Source organism: Paroedura picta, chromosome 5, assembly GCF_049243985.1.
Source record: "Paroedura picta isolate Pp20150507F chromosome 5, Ppicta_v3.0, whole genome shotgun sequence".
NCBI lineage: Eukaryota > Metazoa > Chordata > Lepidosauria > Squamata > Gekkonidae > Paroedura > Paroedura picta.
In genome coordinates, this window is record NC_135373.1 from 126,629,731 (window position 1) to 126,657,419 (window position 27,689).

At 53.7% G+C, this 27,689-nt stretch overlaps 1 protein-coding gene across 3 annotated transcripts in view; it reads right to left on the reverse strand.

Annotated features, from left to right (window-relative positions):
• Positions 1–229: 229 nt before the first annotated feature.
• Positions 230–27,689, reverse strand: part of NRF1 (nuclear respiratory factor 1) — a 56,427-nt gene continuing 28,967 nt past the window's right edge. For 2 of the 3 annotated variants that reach the window (XM_077340404.1, XM_077340405.1), the window contains exons 6-11: positions 24,606–24,764; positions 23,286–23,516; positions 21,114–21,215; positions 18,107–18,264; positions 14,647–14,771; positions 230–2,224 (exon numbers count right to left, since the gene is read on the reverse strand). In XM_077340404.1, coding sequence (XP_077196519.1) covers positions 2,061–2,224; positions 14,647–14,771; positions 18,107–18,264; positions 21,114–21,215; positions 23,286–23,516; positions 24,606–24,764 — 939 coding nt within the window. In that variant the 3' untranslated portion in view covers positions 230–2,060. The remainder of the gene's footprint in view (positions 2,225–14,646; positions 14,772–18,106; positions 18,265–21,113; positions 21,216–23,285; positions 23,517–24,605; positions 24,765–27,689) is intronic. The other variant, XM_077340406.1, reaches the window with a different exon arrangement.

A 27,689-nucleotide genomic window follows, 5' to 3' on the forward strand; every position in this document is an offset into this window, starting at 1 on the left:
GCAGACAGCTTCAGACAGCATTTCTACTGCCTTACCACTCTGCACCACAAGAGGCTCATAATTTTATGGCCGGGGGTCCCTACAACAGGAGGAACTGGATTAAAGGGTCGTGGCATTAGGAAGGTGGAGAACCACTGGCCTAAGGAGACACACTTTGCAAAGGCCTAAAAATGACAGACCCAAAGCCCACCTCCCGCCCCCCCCCCCGGCCAAAGGGAATGAACACACTTCAGAGGCACAGGGGATGGACATGTTTGTAACAATTTATTGAAGGAGGAAACAGACAGAATTGGGGAGGGGCTGGGGACGGGCAATTCCATGCTGTGCTACGGGGCTTGGGGTGGGGTCAAAAGGAGGGTGGTTTTCTCTTTGGGTCTCAGGGGAATAATTTTCTCAGTCTTATCAGAACGTTATTCCGTTGTCCAAAAGGAACACCGTCTTTAAAGTCACACCTGACATCTTCACGACGACGATAAAAAATAATAATAATATTAAAAAAATAGTAAATCGGAGCCCTGGGAGGGTCTCGATGGGAATGCTTCCCTCGCCGCAATTTTAGTCCAGGAAAAAAATATATATATACAAAAAAAAAAAAAAAGGGGGGGGGGGAAGAGTTGAGCTTTTCCATAAACTCTGCCCACTCCACCCCGAGTAAATACAAGAATCCTTTTTCTTGGGGGAGGGGGGGGGGATCCTTGCCTTGAAAGCTGGATGCTGAGAGATCTGGTGAATGGCTGAGTATAATAAAACAAGGGGGGGGGGAAACACAACACTCTGTATAATTCCAGGCACCGGTGGGCGGGGAGAGCGGAGGGCGCAAAAGTGCTCGTCCGAGGAGGAGACGGCAGTGCTTGTCTTCTACCCGGGGCAGCAAGGCAGAGATGCCTCCCCTGGGGAGTTACGGAAACACCAGCGGCTAGAAATGTGCTAGGGCCGTCAAGAGGCCGAACGGGGCACCCCCCCCCCCAAAGGGCATGGGCCCACTTTGCCTACCGGGCACGATGATGCCTGGGGCTCCCCGTCTCTCCCACATCTCTCGAGGGCACCCGGGCACGTCAGCTCCTGTGCCACCGGCAGGAGCAGGGAGCAGGCATGACCGGGGGCCAGCTGGAGACCTCTCTTGGGTCTGAGCAAGGGAGTGTGGGGCAGGATCCTGCTAAGGTGCAGAAGCCGCCCCCGGGGGTGCCAGAGGCTGTTCTCACGTGCCCGGTGGGAGCCCAAGGCGGTGAGAAGGAGCACGGGGAAGGCTCAGGACAACTTCTCTGCCTGACAAGGGAAGGAGAAAGCTCTCGCCAACGCTGCCCGTGCCCCGTTGCGACCCTCTTGCCTCGAGCCCGTCTCAGGTTCTTCTAAGGAAGAAGGTTCTTGAAAGGCAAGCAAAAATGGGGGCTTGTGGGGAAGGGGGTGGTGGGTATTCAAGCATGGGCTTAAAAAAAAGGGAGGGCACAGCACGGGACCCACAGTGTTGGGTCTCCCCACCCACCTGCAGAAGGAAAGGCCACGGGCGTCCTTAGGGGGCTCCAGGGTCGGCAGGGGGCAGCCCTCGCCTGTTGCCTCCGGACGGCCTCGGCTCTTTTGCGCCTTCTCGGAGAGGGGGGGAAATAAAGCCTCTCTCAAATCCACTCGTCTCTCTCTCTCTCTCTCTCCCTTTATAAATTTATGTCCATGTTAAGCGACGCCTAAATCTCAGCACAAGGAGCTTGGCTCTACGTGCCTCTGCAGAAAGGGGCCGCAAAGGTCTGCCGGAGACCCCCGGAGAGGGAAGGGCCCCTCAATCGAAGGAAGGAGGATCCACACAGCGTGGGGAGGAAGGCTTGACCCAGCCTGCTGCCCCCCCCCCCGGCATTCTGAGATTCGGATGGTGCAGAAGGCCACGCCCCAATGTAACCCCTTTGGCTCTATTCCCCTCCCCCCTTATCATTACCCAAACCCTCGGCCTCCAAAGATGCGAGACTCAAATGCCACCCGACTGGCATTTCCGGAGAGGCGAAGAAAAACTATTTGCACGAGAGAGGAGGAGGAGGAGGAAACGGCGGCCTCACGACCCGGACGCTCTTCCGTCACTGCTCCAGCGTCACGACTTCCACCGCCTGGCCATCCATCGTGACGGTGCTGTCTGTTATCCGGGCGGCCACGGGGGCCATGGCGACCTGCACGGGGCCGTTCCCCTGGGCGAGGCTGGTGACCACGGTCTGGTACATGCTCACGGGGATCTGGACGAGTCCTGCGGAGGCCGAGAGAGGGAAGGAGGTTAGTTTGGTACAGGAGACACCCAGACTCTTCCCCCAGGGAGCTTAGCTCTGGCAAGTCAGAAGGGCAGATGGACCAACCATGTGACTCAAGGGCAGACGGACCAACCCACAAGGCCTTTCCGCCCCGCAGGTCCGAACCAGCAAGAAATTAGTGGGCTCCTGGGTGAACCAAAGGCTGGATCCGATGGGCCTTTGGTCTGCTCCAGCCTGGCTCTTCTGTTGTGATGTGCAGCAGACGGGGGACCCCTGGCAAGCCATGCAGCTCTGGGAGGCTGGGGCCAGGAGGCAAGGACAGGCACAAGAGGCGGAATCGGGGAGGTGCCAACCTGGTTTGATGGGGGGGGGGGGAGATGGAAGCCCTTCTTGGCTGAACAAGGAACCACCTGGGCATTGGGTTCAAGACAACAAAGCTCCCTCCTCAAAGAAAACACCTTGCCAAGCGTTGCCTTCTGGGCAGGCGGCATCAGGCGGACCCTGGAAAGGCCTTCAGCTACGCGGAGTTCTTTTGTCAAGCTTCATGCCCTCTGCAAGCCCGGCGGTTGGTAGCAATGCAAAGGAGGCCGAACGCCCCCGGGTGCCCCCAGGTCACTCTGCTGTCCAGGCTTCAGCATTGAAGCCGTGTCCGAGTCAGCTCCCAATTTGGCAGTGAGAGCAGCAGAAGGCCCTGCCCTGGGGATCTTCCTTCGGCCACCCCGAAACCCTCAATGCACCCCTCAAGCACCCTCCCCGGGAGAGCAGAGGGAGCCGTGTGGTCCTGGACCCTGACACAAAGCCAGGAGGGTCACGTGGCTGGATGGGCGGTCACAAAAACCGCCCGAGGAGGAGTCTGCAAGATATGCTCTTGAGCCAACCGGAAGGCATTCCCCAGAGAGGGAGGCTGACCACATGTGTCAGCGCTCGCTTTGGCCTAGGCACATGAGGAAAGCAAGAAGGAGCTGTGGGACCATAAGGTGATCCTGAGTAAAGGGAGGGTCACAGATCAGCCTGCGTGGCTCTTCCCTCCCTGGCTGGCACCAGACTTCGCAAGGCTTTCCCTCAAGAGCTCCATTTAAGAGTGAGATAAATGCTCAGTGGGGGGAGCATGCCTGCACAGTGCCTTGCTTCGGCAGGACAATTCGGACAAAACCACCCATAGGTGCCACATAGCTGCCTTGTCCAGGGAATAGCCCGGTTGCTACAAGGTGCCGTGCCAGTGCAGAGTCCTGCCTTGCCAGAATAACACTCGGATCAAGTCTGGCCGGCCCTACGGAGCGAATATTGCAGGGGTCCCCAACACAGTGCCCGTGGAGGCTGCCACCCTGCCCACCAACACCAGGGATGGCAGCCTCCAGGGGGGACCTGGGGATCCCACCGGAATTACAGCCCGTCTCCAGATTATACAGATTATTAGCTCCCCTGGAGAAAACAGATGCTTTAAATGCAAGACAGAGACACGGGTAGGTGCGTGCGTGTCACTTCCTGCATGCAGACTGAACCAAATATGGACTCTCCGGCACAGCAGACGGCTGGGGCCTGCCGTCCATCTCGCCCCCAGGCCAGTCCGCTGTCCTTGGGAGGGAGCATCCTTCACGTCCCCGAGAGATGGTCATCGGGGTGGGGATTGTCTCCATGCTGCAGCTGCCCCTCTGATTAGCCTTAATCTAGCTGGCACATGTTAAGCTACAGCTTGGGCTTCTGGACCCTTTCAATGGTATTAAAGAGAAAATCCCCTTGCTCACAACGTGCGTGTGAGTGTGTATGTGAAGTGGAGACTTGCTTCTCCCCGATAGTACACCTGCAGCGACTCAGCCGTTAAGGGGTCATCTGGACAACGGGAAGGAGGGGAGCCTGTGCATTCCAGTGGCAAACTGTGGAGGGGACACCGCATCCCTTGCGCTTTAAGCACGAATCAAAAGCATGTGCGTCACGTAGCCAGGAGACCCTAGGCTGGTAAGACTTGTCTTCCATAAAATAGTTGGATCCCCTTTTAAAGCCATCTACAACTGTGGCCATCACCACGTCTTCTTGGTCATAGGGACCGAGCCCTATGAAGATAGATTGATAGGTTTTCTGGCAGCAAAACTCCCCATTTCACTCAGTCACCGTGTAAAGAAGCTAGATTGAAGTGGGGGGTTGCACTGCTCTTAAAGGTGTCACTGGATTCAAAATGTGTTCGTGTAAAGAAGCATTTCCTTTCCCAAAGTCTTTGACCCCAGTAGTTCCCAACATAGGCCCCTCCAGTGCTGGAATCCCTTGGATCCCGACCCTCTGCTTCCTGGCCTTTACCTAATCCCATAAGATGACCCGTAGGGTTTAATTAAGAGCTTTTTCTTGAGGGGGGGCTTGCTGAAAGCTTTTGGAAAGCCCACATAGCTGCTCCTCCTCCTCCTCTCCTCGCTGACCCTTCCCAAAGATCCTAATGGGCTTGGTTATTCAGAGTGGTTTTCTGTGAGCGCTTCTGGCTGCCAATCACTTTATCTAGCAGTTTCACCTTGGAGAGAAGACAGGCCAGCAGGTCTGAAATTTCCCAGACTGTCCTAGGATTCCCCGCTCTGCACACTTGAGTGCCTAAAATGGCCTCCCAAACCTATAGGACAGGGGTAGTCAAACTGCAGTCCTCCAGATGTCCATGGACTACAATTCCCAGGAGCCCCTGCCAGCAAATGCTGGCAGGGGCTCCTGGGAATTGTAGTCCATGGACATCTGGAGGGCCGCAGTTTGACTACCCCTGTCCTATAGGAGAACAGGATCGGAATGAGAAACGGCACACAGTTCAGCAAGTTCGTCTTCAAGTCCTTGGTGACTTCTCTGTTCCCCCTTCTGATCCCGACTGCCCTTCCCACCACCCACCACGCCCAGCCGCCACTTTGGACAGGATGGGAAAAACATCCCTCCAGACGCCCGTTGCTTCTCTGCTTGTCTGCATCCTTTTGCAACAGGACTCTACTGCCACCTCCTCCCACACTGGGGTCCCTTGCAAAAGTCCTGTAGGCACTTCCTGGTGGCCCTGCACAAGATGAAGCCCCCTCCAGGTCCATCATGAGCCATTTGGGGAGGGGCGGATGGGTTGACATGACTATATATGGTCACATCACCCGATAAATGTTTGGAAAATATATTAAAAACGTATTCACTCTCACCAATTTGGGAAACCCAGGGCTGTCAAGAAACCCCCAGGGGGTCACAAAACTCTACTGGAGAAAGGCTGGGTTAGACTGTTCTAGACCCAGATTCGAATCCACATTCTGCCACGGAAGCCAGCCGGGTGACCTTGGGTGCTGCTTACACTTAGCCTGGCCTACCTAACAGGGTGGTCGCAGAGATGAAGTGGAGAAGAGACCAATGAAAGCTACTTTGGGTCCCCCCACTGGGGAGCAAGAAGTGGCCGAAATGAAGTAAACACACAGTGGGGCACTGCCTGGCTAGTCTACCGGCCCACCGTGCCCGATGCTTCTTGACTTCTGCCCAGGGTCTCACGGCTACGAAGGCGGCTATTGCTTAGGTCTCAGAAGGCCAGCCGGGCACCTCAAGGACAGGCCAAGGGCACGCGTGACCTCCGAAACAGATCCGACACAGACCCCTTCAAACCACAGGGATGGTCCTTCTCCTCCCTGAATCTGCAGCGCAAAGCCGGGGGCGGGGGGAGGAGGAAGAGGAAAATATAGGCCGATTCCCCCTGCAATCTCCCCGGCGCAGCTGTTGACTGGCTACGGATTACCGGAGTCACATGATCCGCTTTCGAGTGAAGCCAAGCTGTCCCCGGACGGAGAAGGTCACGGGGAGATGTGGGCCTGGAGGAAGGGAAAGAAGGCGGGAGCCCCTCCCTTCCCGGGCATGTCCCACAGGCAAAGGGCGTGAGTGCTCCATTCCAGACAGAAGGTATCAGAAAGAGGAGCAGCCGGGCAGTGAGGCGCTTGGCCGTCAAATCAAAGGCTATAGCATAAGCTTGGGCATTGCCAGCCTCTACCCCGCCCCCAAATTGCCCTCGGAGCACCTGGGGAAGGCAGGTGGGGCAAGGGGAATGCCTTCAGGAGGACTGAGATGTCGTAGCAATGCGACAGATGGTGGTTTGGTGCATGCTGCTCACTCTCCTGAATCTGTGTTGAGCATTTACGCAAAGCCAATCTGAATAGCGCTCGGGGCAAAGAAAACATTTGGGGGTGGATTAAAAGGAGCCTTTGGGGCATCAGACTGGGGGCAGCCCGGGTGGGGACTAGTGAGGTCGCATATCGATGATGCAAATGGCTGTGAAGCGTAATTTTCAAGACGGCAGACGAAAAGGGAGAGGCCGCTGCTTGCTCTGAGGCTTAGGGAGGGCAGCAGACCAAGCACTGTGGCAGCATCTCTTTGCCCTTCTGCCAGCAGCCTAGGTGGGATGGCCAGGAGGACCTCTCGCCGTGATTTAAACTTTTGCCCAGGAATTACGAGCAAGAGGAGAGGCCCTCCTGACTGCCCCAGTAATCAGATACGCTCAGGTAGGCACACAAGACAGGGCCTGTTTGGTGGCAGCTCCACGATTATGAAACAACCTCACCAGGGAGGGAGGTATTGCTGGCCCTGTCATCTCCAGGAGGTAGCTAAGGCCAGGTTTATTTAGAAGAAGATGAAGAGTTCGGTTTTATACACCAGTTTTCACTACCCAAAGGAGGATCAAAGCATCCTTCCCTTCCTCTCCTCACAACAGACATCCTGTGAGGTAGGTGGAGCTGGGAGAGCTCCGAGAGAACTGTTCTGTAAAACAGTTCTAAAAGGACTGTGACTTCATGTGAAGGAGCAGAGTGGAATCGAAGCAGGCCGCTGCTTTTAACCACCCACGACGCCAAACTGTTCAGAGCCACATTAGAGTCACATTTGATTTATTTCAATTTTGTTTATTGGCAGACCTAGCTTACGAACCTGCCCAACCCACTGGGTTTCAGTAAGAGTTGAGGCTCCTTTGCAATCCCATTTCCCTCTCATTTTATTCTCTCGTGGTATTATCATGTTAATGCTGTTGTCATAATGTTATTGTTATTATCACCTGTTGTTACCATATCTTATCTGCATCTTCTTTCCTGTTCCCTGTAAACCGCCCCGAGCCTTTGGGGAGGGCAGTATATAAATATAAATAAATAAATAAATGTGTTTTTATAACCACCTTATTGACATGGCAAAACACCCTGAGTTCCTCAATGTACAAATGCTACTAATAAATATTTAAATATTAAGTGAACGGAGAAATGCTGGGGGAAGAAAATGTCACCCAGCAGGAAGGAGAAGCTGGGCTGTCCGACGGCCTCTGCACTGGGTCTGGCTAGGCAGGAAGAACTTGGGCTCGGAGTACCAGGCCTCCTTCGGGTCCTCAACCTGATATCCGACCAGCCGCCTCCCCAGCCAGATCCGAAGCCGAAACCGAAAAGCTCCATCGTCCACGCGGGACCAAGCAGAAACTTCTTTGCCTGGCCCTGGACACCAGCAACGAAGGCCCCTCTGGAGCACTGACCTCGCCTAGCAGAGCTGCTCGTGGGTCCTTCTGGTCACCCGCAGCTTAGAAAAAGAGCCACAGCACCCCCTCGCTTGACGCAGAGACGGCCTTTCTTGGCACGGAGCGGTTCTCCCTGCCAGGCCGGTCGCTGGAGTGAAGAAGTCGCAGGTCAAGCGACCGCAGAAGTTACACAACGGATTCCGCTAATTAATCTGCCTATAAAACGAGCGCCCTGAGCTGGGCGGGCCGGGCCAGGTCAAGTTCATCAGGCCTCAGCCGCTCAAGAGGGCCGTCTCTTGCTAGGATTTGGGTGGGGAGCTCCAAGGAAGCTGCACGGAAGCGGGCAGCAGCAAACGCCCTCTGACTGTCTCTTGCCTTGAACCCCTTGGAAACTGGAAGGCACTTTCTTTCCACTGCTCTCAAGCAAGCATTCTCCTGAAAAGCACTCCCTTTCAACCATGTGTTAAGGGTGCCATGGCAGCCACAGCCTCAGAAGAGGCATTTTGTGTCTGTTAGCGCCGGCGTGGTGCAGTGCTTAAGAGCAGGGGCCTCCTCCATGTGCAGCCAGCTGGGTGGCCTTGAGCCAGTCGCAGAGCTGTTCTCTGGGCCCCTCCTACCTCACAGGGGGTCTGTTGTGGGAAGGGAAAGGGGTCTGTAAGCTGCTTTGGGACCCCTTCAGGTAGTGAAAAGCAAGCGAGGTATAAAACCAAAAAGCTCTTCTTCTCCTCTTCAAATAGGCCCCTTACTACCAAAGCATTTTGCAAATGCATCTATTACTCATTAGGGTTTCTTACAAACTCCGATGCTCCTTTAGTGGGGCCGGCACAGTTTAATTGAAATTAATCCACTCAACCTTGCAACGCCTGCCCGCCCGCCCCACGCAGCCAGCAACACAATCCCTCCTGGGCCGCCGGCAGCTCCTCTCTACTGAGCCCTGCCATTATGCTCCCTGCCCTCCCTGCGGCAACCAGAGACCGAGAGGCTGCTGCATTATAGATGGCGCGCCAGAGAGGCCCAGATCCTGACACGAGCCTGCCAACGCAGACCGTACGCAAAGCGGCAGAGGGTGACGAACTCCTTGCCAGTCATTTAAAATATCCCTGCCCCTCTTCTGCGAAGCAGGAATCACAGCGACTCACGCCAAATGAAACACGAGCACGCCTGCGAAGCACAGAAAGACAAGGTGGAAAAGGAAAGGCAGCCCGATGTACACGCACGAGCAATTAAAAGCGCGTCAGAAAAGCTCCAGAGAGCCTCTGGCAACCCTACATGAGGGCGGAGACACACCCACAGCTATGAAGTTCTTAGTAGCCTGCCATCCCCGTGGTAGAAACGAGTGTGCATGGATTTTCTTTTCTGCTTCCAGGAAGCAAAGATCTGCAGGATACCAAATATCAGAGGCAGCCACAGCAGGGCAGGGGGCCCACAGCCTTGCCAAGGGTGGCATCTCAGGGCCCCAGGTTCAAATCCCTGCTCTGCCAAGGGAGCTCGCTGGGTGACTTTGGGCCAGTCACACACGTTCAACCTATCCTACCTCACAGGGGTGTTGTGAGGCGAGGAGAACAACGTCAGCTGCTTTGGGTCCCTGTCGGGGAGGAAGGTGGGATAAATTCGACATTCAGTGACTCAGCTAAAAGACGCTGGGCAAACGGGACACTGGCTCGGCTCATAATCGGGCGGCTTCCTGTGCTCAAGATTCAGCTTGAGACGGGAAATCCAGAAACCGTCACGAGAGGAGGAAGAGTCACAGCATCTGGCTGTGCTGCCAACCTCCAGGAGTGACCTGCCAGGGAAGTGGGAAAGCCGAGCTGGCAGTTCTCCCGAAATTACAACTCTTCTCCTGAGACCAGTTCCCGGGGACAAAATGGCCGCTTTGAAGGGCAGATTCTCCGGCCTACCACAGAGTCGAGGAGAAATGCGTGCCGCTGCCCAGGCCATGCCCCCAAATCTGCAAGGATGAACCAAGCTAGAGCCGGCAACTCTAATGCCCGCTGACGGGCCGGGCCCTGAGCTTCACTTGAGGCTCTTTGTTTGCCAAAGCCCAAAATGGCTGCCCGTTGCCTCCTCACATTACACAGCCGGCTACTCTCTGGCGCACGGCAGACGGAAGCATACTGCAGCCGCGAGGAGCACAAAAGGGCGTCTGTCTGTTCCTTTAAATGTAACGCTAATGCCTCGTAATCAGCTTTAATTTTTAAACAGGCCCAGTCCCTCCTGTCCATTTCCCCTAATTCAGGCCACGTGGACGGCAACGGCGGTCCGGGGCTCGGAGAGATGCCATCAGGCCCTTGCCTGCGACAGCCGGAGGGGGAGACGCGGCTGCCTGCTGGAGGGAGAGGATGCCGGGGGGCCCAGCAGGGAAGGGAGGCAGCAGAAGCGGGGCACTGAGACCCCACCGCAGAGGGCTGCCTCTCTAGGGCACGATGCCAAGGGGCTCTGCTGGTCCCTGTCGATGCCTCTCCCGGTGCCCTCCAAGTGGTTTTAGGGCCAGGTCTCTGATTGGTTGTTTCGGCAGCCGCTGCAGTACAAGGATCTGCACTGAGTGACTGAAGGGAAGCTGGGGCGGCCATTTTGAGGATGGCTCCCTCCTGCGGCGGCCATTTTGTGTCTTCTCCCACCATGCCGTGGGAGCTGGGGACTCTTGCTCTCGTCATTACAGCCGGCCCTGTAAGGAAGGCCGGCACTTTCTCCCTTGTGTTTTGGGAGGGGCATCCGAACTGGCAGGCAGTGATCTGCCCAAGGTCCCATTGCACACTAATGCCTGAGCCCAAACCGGGTTTTGGGACTGAGTCGATGCTGGAGTTTTGATTGGTCGTGCCTCACTTGATTTATTCACCTATTTCACTGATATGCCTTGCTCTCCAGCGAGGATAAACATTCTCCTCGCCTGCATTTTAGCCTCACAACAACCCTGTGAGGTGGGAGAGGCAGAGAGTTTGGGAATGGCCCAAGACTTCTGTAGCACAGCAGGGGTTCACACCCAGCGGCGGCCTCTAATGTGGAGGGCTGGGTTTCCCTGCTCCTCCACGTGCAGGCAGCTGGCTGACCTTGGGCCAGTCCCAGTTCTCTTAGGGCACTTCTCTCAGAGCACTCAGCCCCACCTCCCTCTCAGGGTGTCTGCTGTGGGGAGAAGAAAGGAAGGCGACTGGAAGCAGCTTTGAGACTCCTTTGGATAATGACAAGTGGGGTATAAGAACCAACTCTTCTTCCTCTGTCCCTGACCTTCCCTGCCCAACACAATGTTAATCCCCCCCAGGCAGCGCTGGAAGTCGCACGGGAGGCATTTAAGGAGAAGAGGGGATGATCATGTGACCTCTCGGGCATGGATTTGGATAGATCATTCGACAAAGCTACTTGTCTCTCTATTTCAGGCTCCCACAGGGTTGTGTCCGGGCAGCGGCTTCACCGGCGTGCCAAAAGGGCACCAAAGAAGCAGAATTCAGCGGCCTGGAGTCCTGTGTGCAGTTCTGGAGGCCTCACTTCAAGAAGGATGTAGATAAAATTGAAAGGGTACAGAGGAGAGCGACGAAGATGATCTGGGGCCAAGGGACCAAGCCCCATGAAGATAGGTTGAGGGACTTGGGAATGTTCAGCCTGGAGAAAAGGACGTTGAGAGGGGACATGATAGCCCTCTTTAAGTATTTGAAAGGTTGTCACTTAGAGGAGGGCAGGATGCTGTTTCTGCTGGCTGCAGAGGAGAGGACACGCAGTAATGGGTCTAAACTACAAGTACAACGATATAGGCTAGATATCAGGAAAAAGTGTTTCACAGAGTAGTTCAGCAGTGGAATAGGCTGCCTAAGGAGGTGGTGAGCTCCCCCTCACTGGAAGTCTTCAAGCAAAGGTTGGATACACACTTTTCTTGGATGCTTTAGGATGCTTAGGGCTAATCCTGCGTTGAGCAGGGGGTTGGACTAGATGGCTTGTATGGCCCCTTCCAACTCTATGATTCTATGATTCTATGGCCTGACAGTTTCAGCTTCCCCTTTTTTATCTGAGAAAAAAAAAACATGTTTCTAGCCACTTATTGATTTAACTTTACTTGTATCCGGCCTTCTATACCCAACGGGGACCAAAGCAGGTGACAATACCCTTCTCCTCTCCTCCATTTTATCCTCACAACCCTGCGAGGTAGGTTAGGCTGAGAGCTTGTGACTGGCCCAAGGTCACCCAGCAGGCTTCCATGACCCCAGTGGGGATTTGAACCCAGGCCTCCCAGATACCAGTCGGACACTTTGACTACTACGCTGTGCTAGGACCAGTCATGCAAAGGGCCGGAGACGAACGCAACACCTGTTGCCCTAACCAGAAAAGCTGGAGTTATGCAAAGCAGGGCACAAGGCAGTCTCATGCAAACTGTGAGGGGTAATGCAAAACAGCACAATTTACGTAAATCGCTTTTCTTGGGGCAGAATTTCTCTTTTATTTCCAAGCCTGAAGTACACGCAGAGAACGCACTGTAGTCTTCCAGGATTGAGCTTCAACAAAATGTTTCAGAGGGTAGCCATGTTGGTCTGTGGTAGAAGAGCAAGGCTCAAGCCCCACGGCAACTCAGGAATCAACACGGTTTTTGGGGGGTGAGCTTTGGAGAGACCAAGCGCACTTTCATCAGATACCACGATGGAGCTCGTGACGAAGGGAGCTTCGGCTCTTGAAAACTCACACCCTGAAAACCTGGTTGGTCTCCATGGTGCTAATGAAAATTTTCTCCCTCTCCCAAAAGCTTCAACCTCGAGGGAATCTAATGATGGGCAGTAGGCTCAGAACAGACAACAGGAAAGATTAGAATGTGGAATTTGATGCCAGAGGATGTACTGATGGCCACAGCTTCCAAAGGGAATTAGATAGATTCAGAGAGGATAAATTTACCAAAGGTGATTGAGATGAACCTCCACATTCAGAGGCACCAATCCTCTGCCTCTCAGGGCCAGGAGGCACAATCAGGAGAAGACCTCAGCCTCTCTGCCTTGTTGTTGGCTGTCCAGAGGAACTGGCTGGCCACTGTGTAAGTCAGGTTGCTGGACCGGACAGACCCTCTCAGGCTGCCAAGCTATTAGCCAAGGTCCAGTGTGCCACCCTGCATAGCAGACCCAGGAAGCTGCCTCCTACTGAATCAAATCCTTGATCCATCAAAGTCAGTGTGGTCTATTTAGACCAGCCGTGGCTCTCCAGGTCTCAGGCGGAGGTCCTTCCACATCACCTTCTGCTGGGTTCATTTTCTAATGGAGATGCCAGGGATTGAACGTGGAACCTTCTGCATGACAAGCACGTGACCTGCCACTGAGGCACAGCCCCACAGCTGCCACTTTCCTGCCCATTCCCAAAGAAATTAATAACCACAACAGAAGTGTGATCTACTTTCTTTTTGTCCTGGGCTGGCCAGAGCCCTGGACCTCCGCACTGCCACTGATGAACACAAGAGGTGACCGGGGGGGGGGGATCTATCCCCTCTTCCTTACTCCCTCCTCCTCCGTGGACTGACTCGATGGACTAGGGAGATGCGCTAGCAGACATCAAAATCCAGGAAACCACGGATCCAAGTTTGAGCCCAGCAGCACCTTTAAGACCAACGAAGATTAGTTCTGGGTCTAAGCTTTGTTTCTGTTGCCTACCCACTCGAATCTAAAATAGGAAACCGATATGATTACGTCCTTGTAGGCAAGAAGATCAGGGTTAATTCCAGCACCGTTCTCGCTAGAAGGATGTGCAAGGGGACGTTACGACAAGCCCTTTTTTTTCAGACCAAATCTAGGGCAAAGTGAATTAGCCGGTTAATTCCACAGCCAGCGAAGAATCTCCCCCCTCCTCCTCCCAGCCAACGGGGCCAATCGGGGAGCTGCCGACTAATCTTCTGCGCTGCTGAGGCCTTGCTGATTGGCTGTGCTGGAGAGCCGACAGGCGTATAACCAGGCAGATCCTATCCTCTAAGGAAGGGGAAAGGCCTGAGAGTCAGCGGCAGGCGACTGGCACACCCAGCGATTAACAACCCAAAGGCAAGGCCTCAAGGCCCAGCAGGGATGCTGAGGCTTGCTCCATGTTTTGCCAACAGGCAGGGGGAGATATATCCAAGGGCGGCTTCTGGAGCCTTTCGCCACAGCCCCCGCCGGGCCGCCAGGTAGCTGCCGATTAGGTAATGAAGCTAACCTGGAATGCACTTTTGACAACTTCCCAGAGGCACTTTAATATCCCCCGAGATTAAGGCACCACAAGATGGGAGTAAAAGATGGGGAGGATGGAGGGAGCCCAAGGAAGGGGCGTTGAAGGGGCCCAGCAGTGAAGGAGCTGTTCTCCTCTTAACGCCCTGCCATTCCGGGCGGAACAGAGGCTGCTGCAGAGCTGGATTCCGTTCTGAGTGAGGCAGCCGGAACAAGCCGCAGTGGGGCTGCTGACCTGGCTTGACCTTAAAAGGGGTGTCAAGGCGATCTATGCCCCACTTAAGCAGGCCGGAGGTGCCCAGGTCAAGAGTTGCTGAGCCAGCAAAAAGAAAATTCTACCCTTTTTTGGGCAGGTTGACCTACCCACTCCCAAAGTGGCCAATGCTGGGCCTGGTGGGAAGGAGAGGGCCCCTGGTTGCTTAAACCTTTGGTCAGCTGAGGTTTCTCTCATTTCTGGGAGGCGTGGCCAGCTGACATCACTTCCTGGTACTACCTCAAAGCCTGAAAAATATTTCCGTGGGACCTTTGACAGTCCAAAGGTAGGGAAAGGATGCTCCCAATTCAGAGCAAGTCAAAGTGAGGGCAACAGGCCCAGATTAGACAGCGGCGCCACCCTGCTGCCCACAGTCACCTTCTGAGAGGACGGAACGACAACCCAAGCAGAGTAGCTCACCCGAGGAATCTTCCCTGTGGCTTATGAGAAAAGCCCGCTGGAACTGGGGAGCCTCCTTACGCAGGGAGCAAGCTTTGACGCGGAATCAGGAAGGAAGGCCGCCCAATGCCGGCACCGGCTTACCGTTTGCGTCTTGGACTCCGGTGAGCGCTCCGACGGCTGCGGCGGTCTCGCTGGAGAGGACAATTTGCCCGCCGCCTTGAAGGGTGGCTTCGGCGAGGGTGGCCACGGCGTGTGCGGCTGCTTCGCTGCAAGACACAGGAGATAAAAGGCAGGGTCACTCAGGAGGCGGGGAGTAGGACCACCACGGCCTCAGTCAGAGGGCTGCAAAAGGCAGCTACGTGCACGAGAGAGACATTCGTTGTCGATCCGCTTACACGGAAAGCCGCTTTAAATACCAGAGGGTAGAAAGGCAGCTAACAGCCAGTTTAAATGAATAAAATAATAAAGAGAAGAAGAGTTGGTTTTTACATCCAACTTTTCACTACCTGAAGGAGTCTCAAAGTGGCTTCCATTCCTCTCCCCACAACCAACACCCTGTTAGGTAGGTGGGGCTGAGAGAGCTCTGAGAGAAACTGCTCTGTGAGAACAGCTCTATCAGGGCTGTGACTAGCCCAAGGTCATCCAGCTGGCTGCATATAGAGGAAGAGCTGGGAATCAAACCCGGCTCACTAGATTAGAGGCTTAATCTCTACAACAAGCTGGCAATAAATTCATGGCTACTTGCCATTGCTACTCAATGGAACCCCCATGTTCAGAGGCAGTGCACTTCTGAATGACAGTTGGAACAATGTGGTGGACTTTGGTCTCCCCTTGAGTAAAGCTTTGTGGCTCTTCAAGGTGCCTTTGGACTCAAACTTCAGTCTTCCAAATATGCATCTCCTCTCATGCCCACTGCAAGATACTCTTCATATCCCTCTGAAGCAGTGGTTCTCAACCTGGGAGTCGGGACCCTTTCGGGGGGTCAAACGACCCTTTCAGAGGGGTTGCAGCAGGGCAAGCAGCTTGGCCAGGGGTGAGGGCGTCATCCACACAACAGCCTTGCAGGGTAGATCAAGAAAGAGCGTTAGACGAATGCTCTATCTCGATCTACCCTGAAAGGCTGTTGCGTCTGGAGCAGCGGAAAAGAGCGAGATGGGCATGGTGGGACAAGAGGCAGAACTGAACTGAGAAACCCCAGAAAAAAACAATTTATAGACAATCCTGAACCATGGATCTTCACGCCATTGGTCAGTTTCGCTTTAATTCCTGTGAGAGAAAGAACCCTTGCATAGTCTTATGGTTGGGGGTCCCCACAACAGGAGGAGCTGTATTAAAGGGTCGTGGCATTAGGAAAGTTGAGAGCCACTGTTCTGAAGCATGCTTACTCCACCAGAAACACGGCTGTGTAGCCTAACACTCTTATCAAAACAGCTTGGCACAGGGAAGCAATTAAAAGGCAAAAAACAAGATGAGCAAGTCCTCCTCTTTCTCTTACGCCCCTACCTGGCTGGGGTGGCACACCCAGGGGCCAGAGCAGTTTGCCACGGGAAGGGTGGCTCTGCCAGAACAATGGCCTCCCTGCATGCCCCTTGCCTGCCTGTGGGTCCCCCCCCCCAGCCCTACCTGAGCTTCCTGCAGGCAGCTGAAGCCTCACTCCCCTGCAGGTCTCACTCAGGGCAGCTCAGGTGTTCAGTGCCTTGTTAACAAAGCCTCAAGGGACACCACTAATCTGCCGCCTCCAGAAGAAGCCAGGAAAGGGGTTTGTGCTTTCCCCACAGCAGTGTAGCAGTGCTTCCTGCTATCAGCCGGCCTCTCCTGGGCTGCTGGGCCTCAAGATGAACCACAGGAGTGAAACGCCGGTGTACAACTAAAGGGGTTGGGGGGAGGGCTGTGGCTCGGTAGCAGAGCCTCTGCTTGGCATGCAAAGGGCCCTGGTTCGGTCCCTGGCATCTCCAGCGGAATGGGCCAGGCAGAAGCGTCTTCACCAGATGTTATGGAGGGGTTAAATAAAGCGATGGAATATGGGACAATGGCTAACCTTGCATATTTGATATACATCGAATCGCCACTGGAGTTCAGAGGAAAATAGAGGGAAATATTAGGCTGAACAGCAAAATGAAAGATGAAAAGAAAGAACCCATCTTCAAGTAACAAAGGAAGCTGCCTTAGACCTTTGGTCTATCAAGGATTGGTATACACAGATTGGCAGCACCTCTCCAGGCAGAGGTCTTCCCCATCCCCTCCTGCCTGGTCCTTTTAGCTGAAGATCCTGGGGATTGAACTGGGGACCTTCTGCCTGCCAAGCAGAGGCTCTGTCACTGAGCCAGGGTCTCAGGTCAAGGTCTTCCCCATCCCCTCCTGCTTGGTCCTTTTTAGCTGGAGATGAAGGGGATTGAACCGTGGACCTCCTGCATACCAAGCAGAGAATCTACCACTGAGCCAGGGTCTCAGGTCAAGGTCTTCCCCATCCCCTCCTGCTTGGTCCTTTTTAGCTGGAGATGAAGGGGATTGAACCGTGGACCTCCTGCATACCAAGCAGAGAATCTACCACTGAGCCATTGCCCCTGCTGCTGTCCGTCTGAAATGTTGCTGCCAAACAGGAGAACGTGCAGGTAATTTTTTAAACAGCAAAAATAAACTTTGCACACGGTTAAAAAATCGATCTTAGAAGTGCTGAAAATGTCACAGCATCAAGACATTGTTAAGAGATAGCTGTCAATGATGCATATTCAACTAGAGCCAGTTTGATGTAGTGGTTTGGAGTATGGACTTCTAATCTGGTGAGCCGGGTTTGATTCCGCACTCCCCCACATGCAGTCAGCAGGGTGACCTTGGGCTCGCCATGGCACTGATAAAACTGTTCTGACCGAGCAGTAATCTCAGGGCTCTCTCAGCCTCACCTACCTCACAGGGTGTCTGTTGTGGGGAGAGGAAAGGGAAGGCGAATGTAAGCCGCTTTGAGCCTCCTTTGGGTAGAGAAAAGTGCCAACTCCCCCTCCTCCCCCTCCTACTTTCTAGATAGAATCATAGAGTTGAAGGACATCTAGTGCCCCCGCTCAATGCAGGATCAGCATAAAGCATCTCTGATTAAGTATCTGCTCAGCCTCTGCTTAAGACTGCCAGTCAGGGAGAGCTGACCTCCTCCTTAGGCAGCCTATTCTCCTGTTGAACTACTCTGACGATGAACACCCCCCCCCCCCCAATATCTACTCTTGACCCCTCTTCTCCAGGGTGACCATTCCCAGGTCCCTCAGCCTTTCCACCTAGGGCTGGGTCCCCAGGCCCCAGATTATCCCTGCCACTCTCCTCTGTACCCCCTGTTGCATAGTTACCAGAGGGGGAGAAAAAAATAACAGAAATTTCGTTTTGCTATGGATTGATAATTGTTGATAAAGCGTCAGGCGTATTTTTTAGTTTCCCAAATCCGTAAACAAACCAGAGTCCAAACGACTGTCTTGCAGGGACACGGAGCCTCAGACCCCACAAATGATGTGAAGGATTCCAGCTTCTTTTGCAAGAGGAGGAACCCACTCCCCTGAGCAGGCAGCAGAGGGAAGGGAATTCAGCCCCGCTCTCCCAGGCCTGCCCGCTGCCCACAAACCTGTTGAGCGCCATGGTGACCGTTGCGCCTTGCTGCATTTCTTGCGAAGCCGCCACCGCTGCTTCCGCCAGTGATGCCACCGCCTGCGTGGCTTCTGAGGCTTGGGTGGTCTGGATGGTCATCTCGCCCCCCTGTAGCGTCGCCCAGTTCTGCTCCACCTAGTGGGATGAAGGGAGAAAGGCATTGTGGGACGGGGAGCTTTCCCAAGAGCCGTAAGACTTCGGGAAGGGGGACGGAGGAAATGCTCCTTTTGCAATACTGGAAAACGTCTCAGCTTATGATTTCACAACGCAGCACGGCTTGGTGTCGTGGTTAAGAGCGGCAGCTTCCACTCTGGTGAGCCAGGCTCGATTGCCCACTCCTCCCCATGCAGCCAGCTGGGTGACCTTGAGCTGGTCACAGAGCTGTCCTCACAGAGCAGTTCTTTCAGTGCTCTCTCCGCACCACCTACCTCATGGGCTGTCTGTTGTGGGGAGAGGAAGGGAAGGCAACTGTAAGCTGCTTTGAGACTCCTTCGGCTAGAGAAAAGTGGCATCTAAGAACCAGCTCTTCTTCTTCTTTCTCTAGACCAGGGATTCCCAACCTTCTTTGAGCCTGTGGGTACCCTTGGAATTCTGGGTGCAGCCATAAAACGGCTTCCCCGGGAGTGCAGCCAGCCACAAAAGAGCCGCCACGGCTCACCTTCAACCCCACAGAGAAGATTCTTGTGCTTCGGCAGCTGTTTTTAACAACTTGCAGTCAGTCAAGTCTCCAGTGGCCAATCAGAACCCTTGCTGGGCAGAAGCCTCACCTGGCCCCGCCACTTTCTGAAAACACTTGGGGAGGGTCAGAAAAAGTGTCAAAGGGGAACATGCTGCACATGGCACCGCGTTGGCTGCTTGTGCTGTGATCCCTCCCATGCCTTTAAAAGAAACGCCAATGCACATTCCAAAGGACAACACACGCAACTGGTTCCAAGGAAGGCCCCTGAACTGGCCAAAACAGAGGCTGCCAACCAATGAGAAACAGCCGCCATTTCCCAGAGGGTCACTTGGTCTCTCAACCCCAGACGTGTGACGTGCGCCAACACTGTGGCCCTCACGATGGCTTCAACTGAATCGTGCCCTTCGTCGGATGGTCCTGCTGCCACCCGGGGCCAAGGGCATGAGGCTCCAAAGGGAAGGACTCCTAGTTCAGTGGCAAAAGTCCCTGGCTCAGTCCCAGGAAAGGAAACCCTCAATGGGGATGGGTCACAATGGTCCCAAGCCAAGGATGTTCGCCTGGCCTCGACCCGGACGAGGGCCTTTTCAGTCCTGGCCCCAACTTGGTGGAACGAGCTCCCAGAAGAGCTAAGGGCCCTGGAGGATCTACCAGCTTTCCGCAGGGCCTGTAAGACGGAGCTCTTCCGCCAGGCATATGGTTGAGGCCAGGGCAGCTCTCCCACAAATCCATCAGAGGATCCCCTCCAATATTGAGATCTCCAACATCGATATCATGGTTAGATCTATTGTATTGGTGCCACCCTCTTCTGAATATTATTCTCCCCGCCAGGCTGAACTTGGGGGGAACTCGGGTAACTAAGATCAGAATTGTGACCTCCGCCGCTTATATGTTATATGTGACTTTTGTTGATGTTAATTGGGGTTTTTATGGGGATTTTATTGTGTTTTAACTATTTATGTTGTAAACTGCCCTGAGACCTATTTGGAGAAGGGCGGTCTAAAAATTAAATAATAATAATAATAATAATAATAATAATAATGATGATGATGATGATGATGATGATGACGATGATGACGGAGATCCTCTCTCTTCCCCAGTACCAGCGGCATCAGTTGCTGGGGAGCAGGGGCAGAAGGATGCGGTCGGGGTGGGTTTCCTAGGGGCAGCTGAACAGAACGCTGGACCAGATGATCCGGCAGGGTTCTCCTTTGGTCTTTAAAAGAAGCAGGCGGGGAAATTCGGCCCGAAACCTTGGCCAGCCACCGTGGCGAGCAAAGCAGAGGAGACGCTATAGAAGGCAGCTTTGTGAATTCATGTGCTCAAAGCGCGCAAGGGAAAGTGGAATGTGCTTCAGACAACGAGGGCTTGTCTGCCGGTGAGGCCAGAAGCTCAAACAAAACCACCTGTCTCTCGTTGGCTCTTTCAGATGGAAATGCCGGCTGCACAGGGAAACAAAGCTGTTTTGTGCTGCCACCTATAGCTGGTGAATCCTATCCCTTCCCTGAGCAGAGTGGGACCGACGTCTTCGCTCTGCCACGGAGGCCTGGGGAGCCGGGCCCAGGAGAAAGAGCAGGCTTCCTCTCCAGGCGGCTGGGAGCTGGGTAGTCACAGGGCTTTACATTTGCATTACAGGAACATTTAACACCGGCTTTCTCACCCGGAGTTTCATGAAATCTTGGGGCTTCATGATGGCCCCAGAAGGGAGTTATTTATGCAGATGACAGAGACTGAACTCAGGAAGCTTCTGCATGCTGAGCTAAGGTCCACCAAGGCCCGAATTCTGAGCCACGGTCACTTCCCACACTGGCAGGCAGTGCCCGAGGAGTGCTCTGGCTACATTACAAGCATGTCAAGGGAGGTTTGGAAACAGCTTCCCTGAAACTGTCCAAGGAGAGGCTGGGCAGAACCTGAGAGGGACGCTCCTGATGGGGTACACCCTCTGTGGTGTCACGGTCAAGAGCGGCGGCCTCTAGTCTGGAGAACTGGGTTTGAATCCCCACTCCTCCTCCACACGCAGTCAGCTGGGTGACCTTGGGCCAGTCACAGCCCTGACAGTGCTGTTCTCACAGAGCAGTCCTGTCAGGGTTCTCTCAACCCCATGTATCTCGCAGGGTGTCTGTTGCGGGGAGAGGAAGGGAAGGCGATTTGTAAGTCAATTTGGGGATTTCTTTGGGTAGTGAAAAGCAGGGTGTAAATACCCCCCAGCTCTTCTTCTTCTTCTCTGTGCAAGGGGCTGAAGCTGAAACGCACCAGGTTCTTGCCCTCCCCTCTCCCAATTCATCTGATGAGCGGCACCCGCCCTTACCTCTCCATCTGTCACTGCGGAGTAATTGACTTGTGCGACCGTGACTGTGGTAGGCAACTCAGAGGCGTCGGCCAAGGTGGCAACTGTGGCTCCTGTTCCAACCTACAAGAACGACACCGCAAAACCGTCAACAAGACGCCACCGAGGGTCACCTCTGGAATCCTGCTGGGACCCGCTGAGTGTTGGGGCTCTGCTCATGGAGGCTGCTGAACCCAGAAGCTGAGAAGTTACAGACTTGGGGGAGGGGGGGGCAAACCCCTCCTGCCTGCAAAATGGGTTAACTGGTTGTTGACAGCATCTGCTAGTTTGAGGGCTGAGCCCCAGGAAGAGCAGCAGGCTGGTGGAGAGGGCCCCACGTGAAAGCTCAGCTCAGGTGGGAGGGCTGCACGTTTAATTCCACCTCTTCTTATTTCTACCCAGGAAGCCCCAGGAGCCTTCAACAGGGAACAGAGGCCGCCTTCCCCAAAGAAAAAGAAAAAATAGAAGAATGGACAATATCTACATCTAGATCAGAGATCAGACCTGGAACAATCCCCTTATAACAGGACGAGGAAGAAACATATCTGGATAATAACATTATAATCGTGGGGGTATCCAAACAATTTGTAACACGAGGAAATGACAGATATATCTCATCTGTATAATTCTCAAAATTAAAATTATTTTTAAATAACCCAGTGAGCAGAGGCCCAAATGCAGATTGTCTGAGGGGGAAGCCAAGCTGGTCTGCAACAGAAGAGCAAAATTCAAGTTTGGTGGCACCTCAAAGACCAACAGGACTGATAAGCTGTCAAAAGTCAAAACAATCTTCAGCTCAGGTATCTGACAAAGGGACCTTTGACTCTCGAAAGTTCAACCCCCAAGAATTTTGTTGGTCTCCGAAATGCAACGGGACTCAGCTCTGGAGACCCAGATGGGGCCCTCTGGCCAACTGGTTTCCTCATCCATGATGCATTCAAGTCAAAACCCCGTAAATATCCATTTATGCTGCTCCACTGCAGCAGGGTGCTATGTTTTGTTTATTTTCAAGAACAAGTAAACCCATTCACAGGAAATAAAAAATAATATATATTGCATATACCTAGAAAGGTAAAAAGGTTAGCTTTCCATTGAGCGTGTGGTCAAGAAAAAGGAGTCGTCTTACAAATATGCACCCAAACACACAAGTTACAAGTATGCTTGGAGTCAGCGTGGTGTAGTGGTTAAGCGAAGCAGACTCTAATCTGGAGAACTGGGTTTGAATCTCCACTCTGCCTCCAAGTGCAGCCAGCCGGTGACCTTGGCCTGGTCACAGTTCTCCTAGTGCTGTTCTCACAGAGAAGTTCTCTCAGAGCTCTCTCAGCCCCACCTTAGCACACAGGGTGCCTGCTGTGGGGAGAGGAAGGAAAAGCTGCTTTGGGACTCCTACAGGTAGGGGAAAGTGGGGCATTAAAAATCCAGCTCTTCTTCTGTCCCTCACCCCAACTTTTTCTTTAATATTCTTTGATTTATTAGTATAGTAAAGGAAAAATATTATATAACAAATACAGTAACAGCTTTTTGATTCACTGGCACTTAATTTCAGAAGTTAGCTACGATGAACTGCAGTAGAACAAGTAGGATGGAGTCCAGGAGGGCCTTAAAGATCAAGAAGATTTTTGGGGGATGTGAGCTTTTGAAGTTCAACTCTAAAAAGCTCATGCCGGGAAAGTCATGTCGTTCATGAAGGTATTAACTGGACTCAAATCTAGTTGGCACTTAATATAAGCCAGAGTTTTCCAATGATCTCAGGCACTGCTGGGGACCCTCCCTGGGGTTAAGTGAGCTGTTATAAAGACAAGGCCCCTTGTGAGTTAGAAGAAGAGAGTTGGTTCTTATATGCTGCTTTTCTCTACCAGGAGTCTAAAAGCAGCTTACATTCGCCTTCCCTTTCCTCTCCCAACAACAGACACCCTGTGGGGTGGGTGAAGCTGAGAGAGTCCTGACAGAACTGCTGTGTGTGAACAGCTCTAACAAGACTGTGGCTGGCCCAAAGCCCCCCAGCTGGCTGCACGTGGAGGAGCAGGGAATCAAACCTGGCTTGCCACATTAGAATCTGCCGCTCTTCACCACGACACTGAGCAGACATTCATTAAGTTTTGCTCCTCCCTCCCGCCGCTCCCCTGGGACCCGGCTGCCCAAGCCCCCCGGTACCTCTTCTTGGAGGAAGCGAGCCCCATGCCCGCTCACCTGGATGAGGGAGACGGTGCCATCGGGGTTGCTGAAAGTCTGGACGACGGTCTGGGACGGTACCAGGTGCGCTATACTGTGTGTGGCCGTGGCCGGCTGTGTTTGCTGGTCCTCAAAAGCGTACAGCAGGTCCTCCCGGCCGTGCTGCTTGTAGCAATTTTTCACAATCGTCCGCAAGGCCTGGGTCCAAGAGACCTGCAAGGGGCAGGGGGAGGGAGGGGAGAGAAGGTGCAGTCAGGGGGGCTATCTGTTGGCAAAACCCACCTGGTCCCACTGCTCTTAGTGTTCCTGGAAGTACTCTGGCCTGGATCTGCTGGTGCACAGTCCTTGCACTACGGCAGTAGTGAGTTCTTGGAGTGCCTGGCTGGAGAGAAAGGGTTGGATCCCGATAAGGTTGCCAGGTCTCTCCTTGCAACCAGTGGGGAGTAGAGAGGATTCGCCAGGAGAAAGAAGGCCCAGGCCTTGTCACAGGTGTCATAGAATCATAGAGCTGGAAGGGACCTCCTGGGTCATCTAGTCCAACTCCCTGCACTATGCAGGACACTCACAACCCTCTCGTTCCTCCACTGTCACCTGCCACCCCCTTGAGCCTTCCCAGAATCAGCCTCTCCGTCAGAGGGCTCTCCAGCCTCTGCTTAAAAATCTCCAGAGATGGAGAACCCACCACCTCCCGAGGAAGCCTGTTCCGCTGAGGAACCGCTCTAACTGTCAGGAACTTCTTCCGGATGTTTAGGAGGAATTTCTTTTGAATTAATTTCATCCCATTGGTTCTGGTCTGTCCCTCCGGGGCAAGAGAGAACAATTCTGCTCCATCCTCCATATGGCACCTTTTGAAATACTTGAAAGTGGTTATCAGATCCCCTCTCAGTCATCTCCTCTCCAAGCTAAACAGACCCTAGAATAATAGAGCTGGAAGGGACCTCATGGGTCATCTAGTCCAACATGCAGCACCATGCAGGACACTCACAACCCTCTCGCTCACCCACTGTCACCTGCCACCCCCTTGAGCCTTCCCAGAATCAGCCTCTCCGCCAGATGGCTCAGGGTCTCCTCTCCCAAGACCAGCGTTTCCTGGAGATCAGTGGGCTGTGGTGGGAAGAGGGAAGCAAACAAGCCCCATTCTGCCACTGGAAAATTAAATCTGGATCCAGCCCAAGGAGCTACTAAAACAGCTTGAAGCCAGCCACCACCACCACAGTGCTGAGGACAAGCCCATCAACCTCCATCCACGCGAAATCTGAGCTCGCAAAGGGGCCAAAAAGCCAAGGGCCGCTCAACACACACCCGCTGCTTCTGCTCCTCCGTCCGAACATCACTACGGACGTTGGCCCACGGGATATCTTCCGGCCACCAAACCGGCTTGCAGCTCTCCTTCCCCCAGCCCGGCTTCCCGCGACCCGTGGAGTATTTCAGCATTTCAGGGATGAACGCTCGCAGCTGTGCCTGGGGAAGCAAGAAGAGGAAAAGGTGAAAGATCAAAACCTGCAGGAGCGGAGGGCTTCGTTAAAGATCTCAAGAAGTTGCAAAGGAGACCTCCTCCGGAATGACTGGCCCCCCCAATCAAAGGTCAGGTCTCAGCATGAGAACAAAGACAGCTCTCATAGAATCATAGAGTTGGAAGGGACCTCCTGGGTCATCTAGTCCAACCCCCTCTTGTGGCTTGGTCTTAGGAGGGGAGCTGTGGCTCAGTGGCAGAGCCTCTGCCTGGCATGTAGAAGGTTCAATCCCTGACATCTCCAGATAAAAGGACCGGGCAGCGTAGAGTCATTACAGTCTACTCAGAAGTGGCAGTGGCTCTCCATCGTCTCAGGTAGAGGTCTTTTGTGTTATCTACGACCTGAGCCTTTTAGCTAGAGATGCTGGGGATTGAACTCAGGACCTTCTGCATGCCGAGCAGAGGCTCTGCCACGGAGCCACGGCCTCTCCCCTATGGCTGAGCCTTCCTCATGCATCTTCACTTTCAGTGAAGTTGCACCTGTATACAAGGGGATGCCACACAATTACAAGCATCATTCCTATGACCGGGTACTTGTACAAATCACATGCAGTAAAATACATGTAAATAAAACAAAACACATTTCAACCCTGAGGCCTTTCTAAGTGGTTTAAACCAGGGGTAGTCAACCTGTGGTGCTCCAGATGTCCATGGACTACAATTCCCATGAGCCCCTGCCAGCATTCGCTGGCAGGGGCCCATGGGAATTGTAGTCCATGGACATCTGGAGGACCACAGGTTGACTACCCCTGGTTTAAATGTTTGTCCTACGCCCCATATACTGTTTTCTTGAGCTTGACAAGGACTAAATATCGCTATTCATTGTTAGTTAGGACCATTGAAGAAAACCGTCTGAATGGCTGATGTTAGGAGTCCAAAGTTCCCCATCAGCCAGACCAGAGTCAAGCGTGGCCCCGTGGTATGTATTTGCTCATCCACCCCACTGCGGCGTCTGGATTCCTGTATGTGGTTACAGAAGCCACTACAGAAGGGGGAACTGGGGCAGCCCAGGAGAGGTGGATTCTGACTTGGCCCAAGAACGCGGCAGCTGCCAGCTCTGAGACTCATTTCCAGATGGATTAATTACTGGTCCCGCTCGAGCCGCTGCTGGCGCTTGTCAGGGCATCAGCTGGCACCACCAGGGAGGCAATCAACAGGAGCAAAGCCGCTCTGCCTGCCCGAGCGAGAGCGCCTGTCCAATTACCACCCCGGCAAGAACGCGGCTCTCCTCGGGCTCCAAGAGCCGCGGAACCCAAAAGACGTCAGCTGAAGGCAGAGCCTGGTGAGGAATCTGGCCCGGCTCTACCCACAGTCACAACCGGTTGGGACCTCAGGTAAGGTTGCCAACCTCCAGAATTAATCATTCCCCGGGAGAAAATGGCTCCTTTGGAAGATGTTGTGTGGCAGGAGGGTCCGGGCCCCCTTCCCAAACCCAGGCTCCACCCCCAAATCTCCACAAACTTCCTAACCCAGAGGTGGCAACTCCGAATGGGCCCAGATCTGGCAGCACAGGCCCAGATCTGGCAGCACAGCCTTGGCAGGAAACCCAACCACGTGCGGGTGCCTGTTTCATAAGCATCACATTTAGTTTTTCTCAATAGGGGATCACATTGGCCAACTTTAATTTACTCAGTGGTCCCTCTAGCCGAGTATCCTGTGTCACCCAGGGGCCACCCTCTGGAGGGCCAGCCACAGGGCCCAGAGGCTGAGGCCTTCCTAAGAACCTCAGAAGAGCCCTGCTGGGTCAGACCAAGGAGGGTCCCTCCAGTCCAGCCTCCCATCTCACACAGGGGCCAGCCAGTTCCTCTGCAGGGCCAGCCACAGGGCAGAGAGGCCGAGGCCTTCCCCTGAGAAGACCCTCAGAAGAGTCCTGCTGGGTCAGACCAAGGAGGGTCCCTCCAGTCCAGCCTCCCATCCCACACAGGGCCAACCAATTATTCTGGAGGGCCAACAGCAGGGCCCAGAGGCCGAGGCCTTCCCTAGACTTTGCCTCCGGGTACTGCAATTCAGAGGTTGACTGCCTTTTAGTGTGGGGATTCTCTCTAGTCTCTCTCTCTCTTGGCTAGCAGCCTTTTCCATGAATCTGTCTAATCCCCTTCTAAAGTTGTTTATTCTTGTGGCCATCACAACATCCTCTGGCAGCAATTTGCCCATTTTTATCCCTCTCTGTGTAAAGTAGCATTCCCTTTTCTTGTCCTCGACCTACCGCCCGTCAGCATGTTAATAGAAGAAGAAGAAGAGTTGGTTCTTACATGCCGCTTCTCTCTCCCTGAAGGAGTCACAATGTGGCTTACATTCGCCTTCCCTTTCCTCTCCCCACAACAGACACCCTGTGGGGTGGGTGAGGCTGAGAGAGCCCTGATATCACTGCTTGGTCAGAACAGTTTTATCAGTGCTGTGTTGAGCCCAGGGTCACCCAGCTGGCTGCATGTGGGGGAGGTCAGAATCGAACCTGGCATGCCAGATTAGAAGTCCGCACTCCTAACCACTACACCAAACTGTAATAAAAATACAGTTTTTTTATTTCCTAGGTTTTTCAAGGCAAGAGATTGGAAGGGGTGGTTTGTTTTACATGTAGCCAGAATCTGGAGGACCACAGATTGACTGCCCTGCCTTGGAAGACCAACAACAGGGCACAGAGGTCGAGGTCTTTATAGGAACACCAGAAGAGATCAGAGCAGTGACCCACCTAGTCCAGCATCCTGTCTTACGCAACTGCCAACCAGTTCCTCTGAAGAGTCAACAATAGGGTAGAAAGCCTATCTGGGTCTGGGATTCAGTGGTTTAGTGCCGCTGAATCTGAAGGTTCCCCTCAGCCGCCGTGGCTAGCACCTACTGACAGACCTCTCCTCCTTCAACCAATCCAATCCACT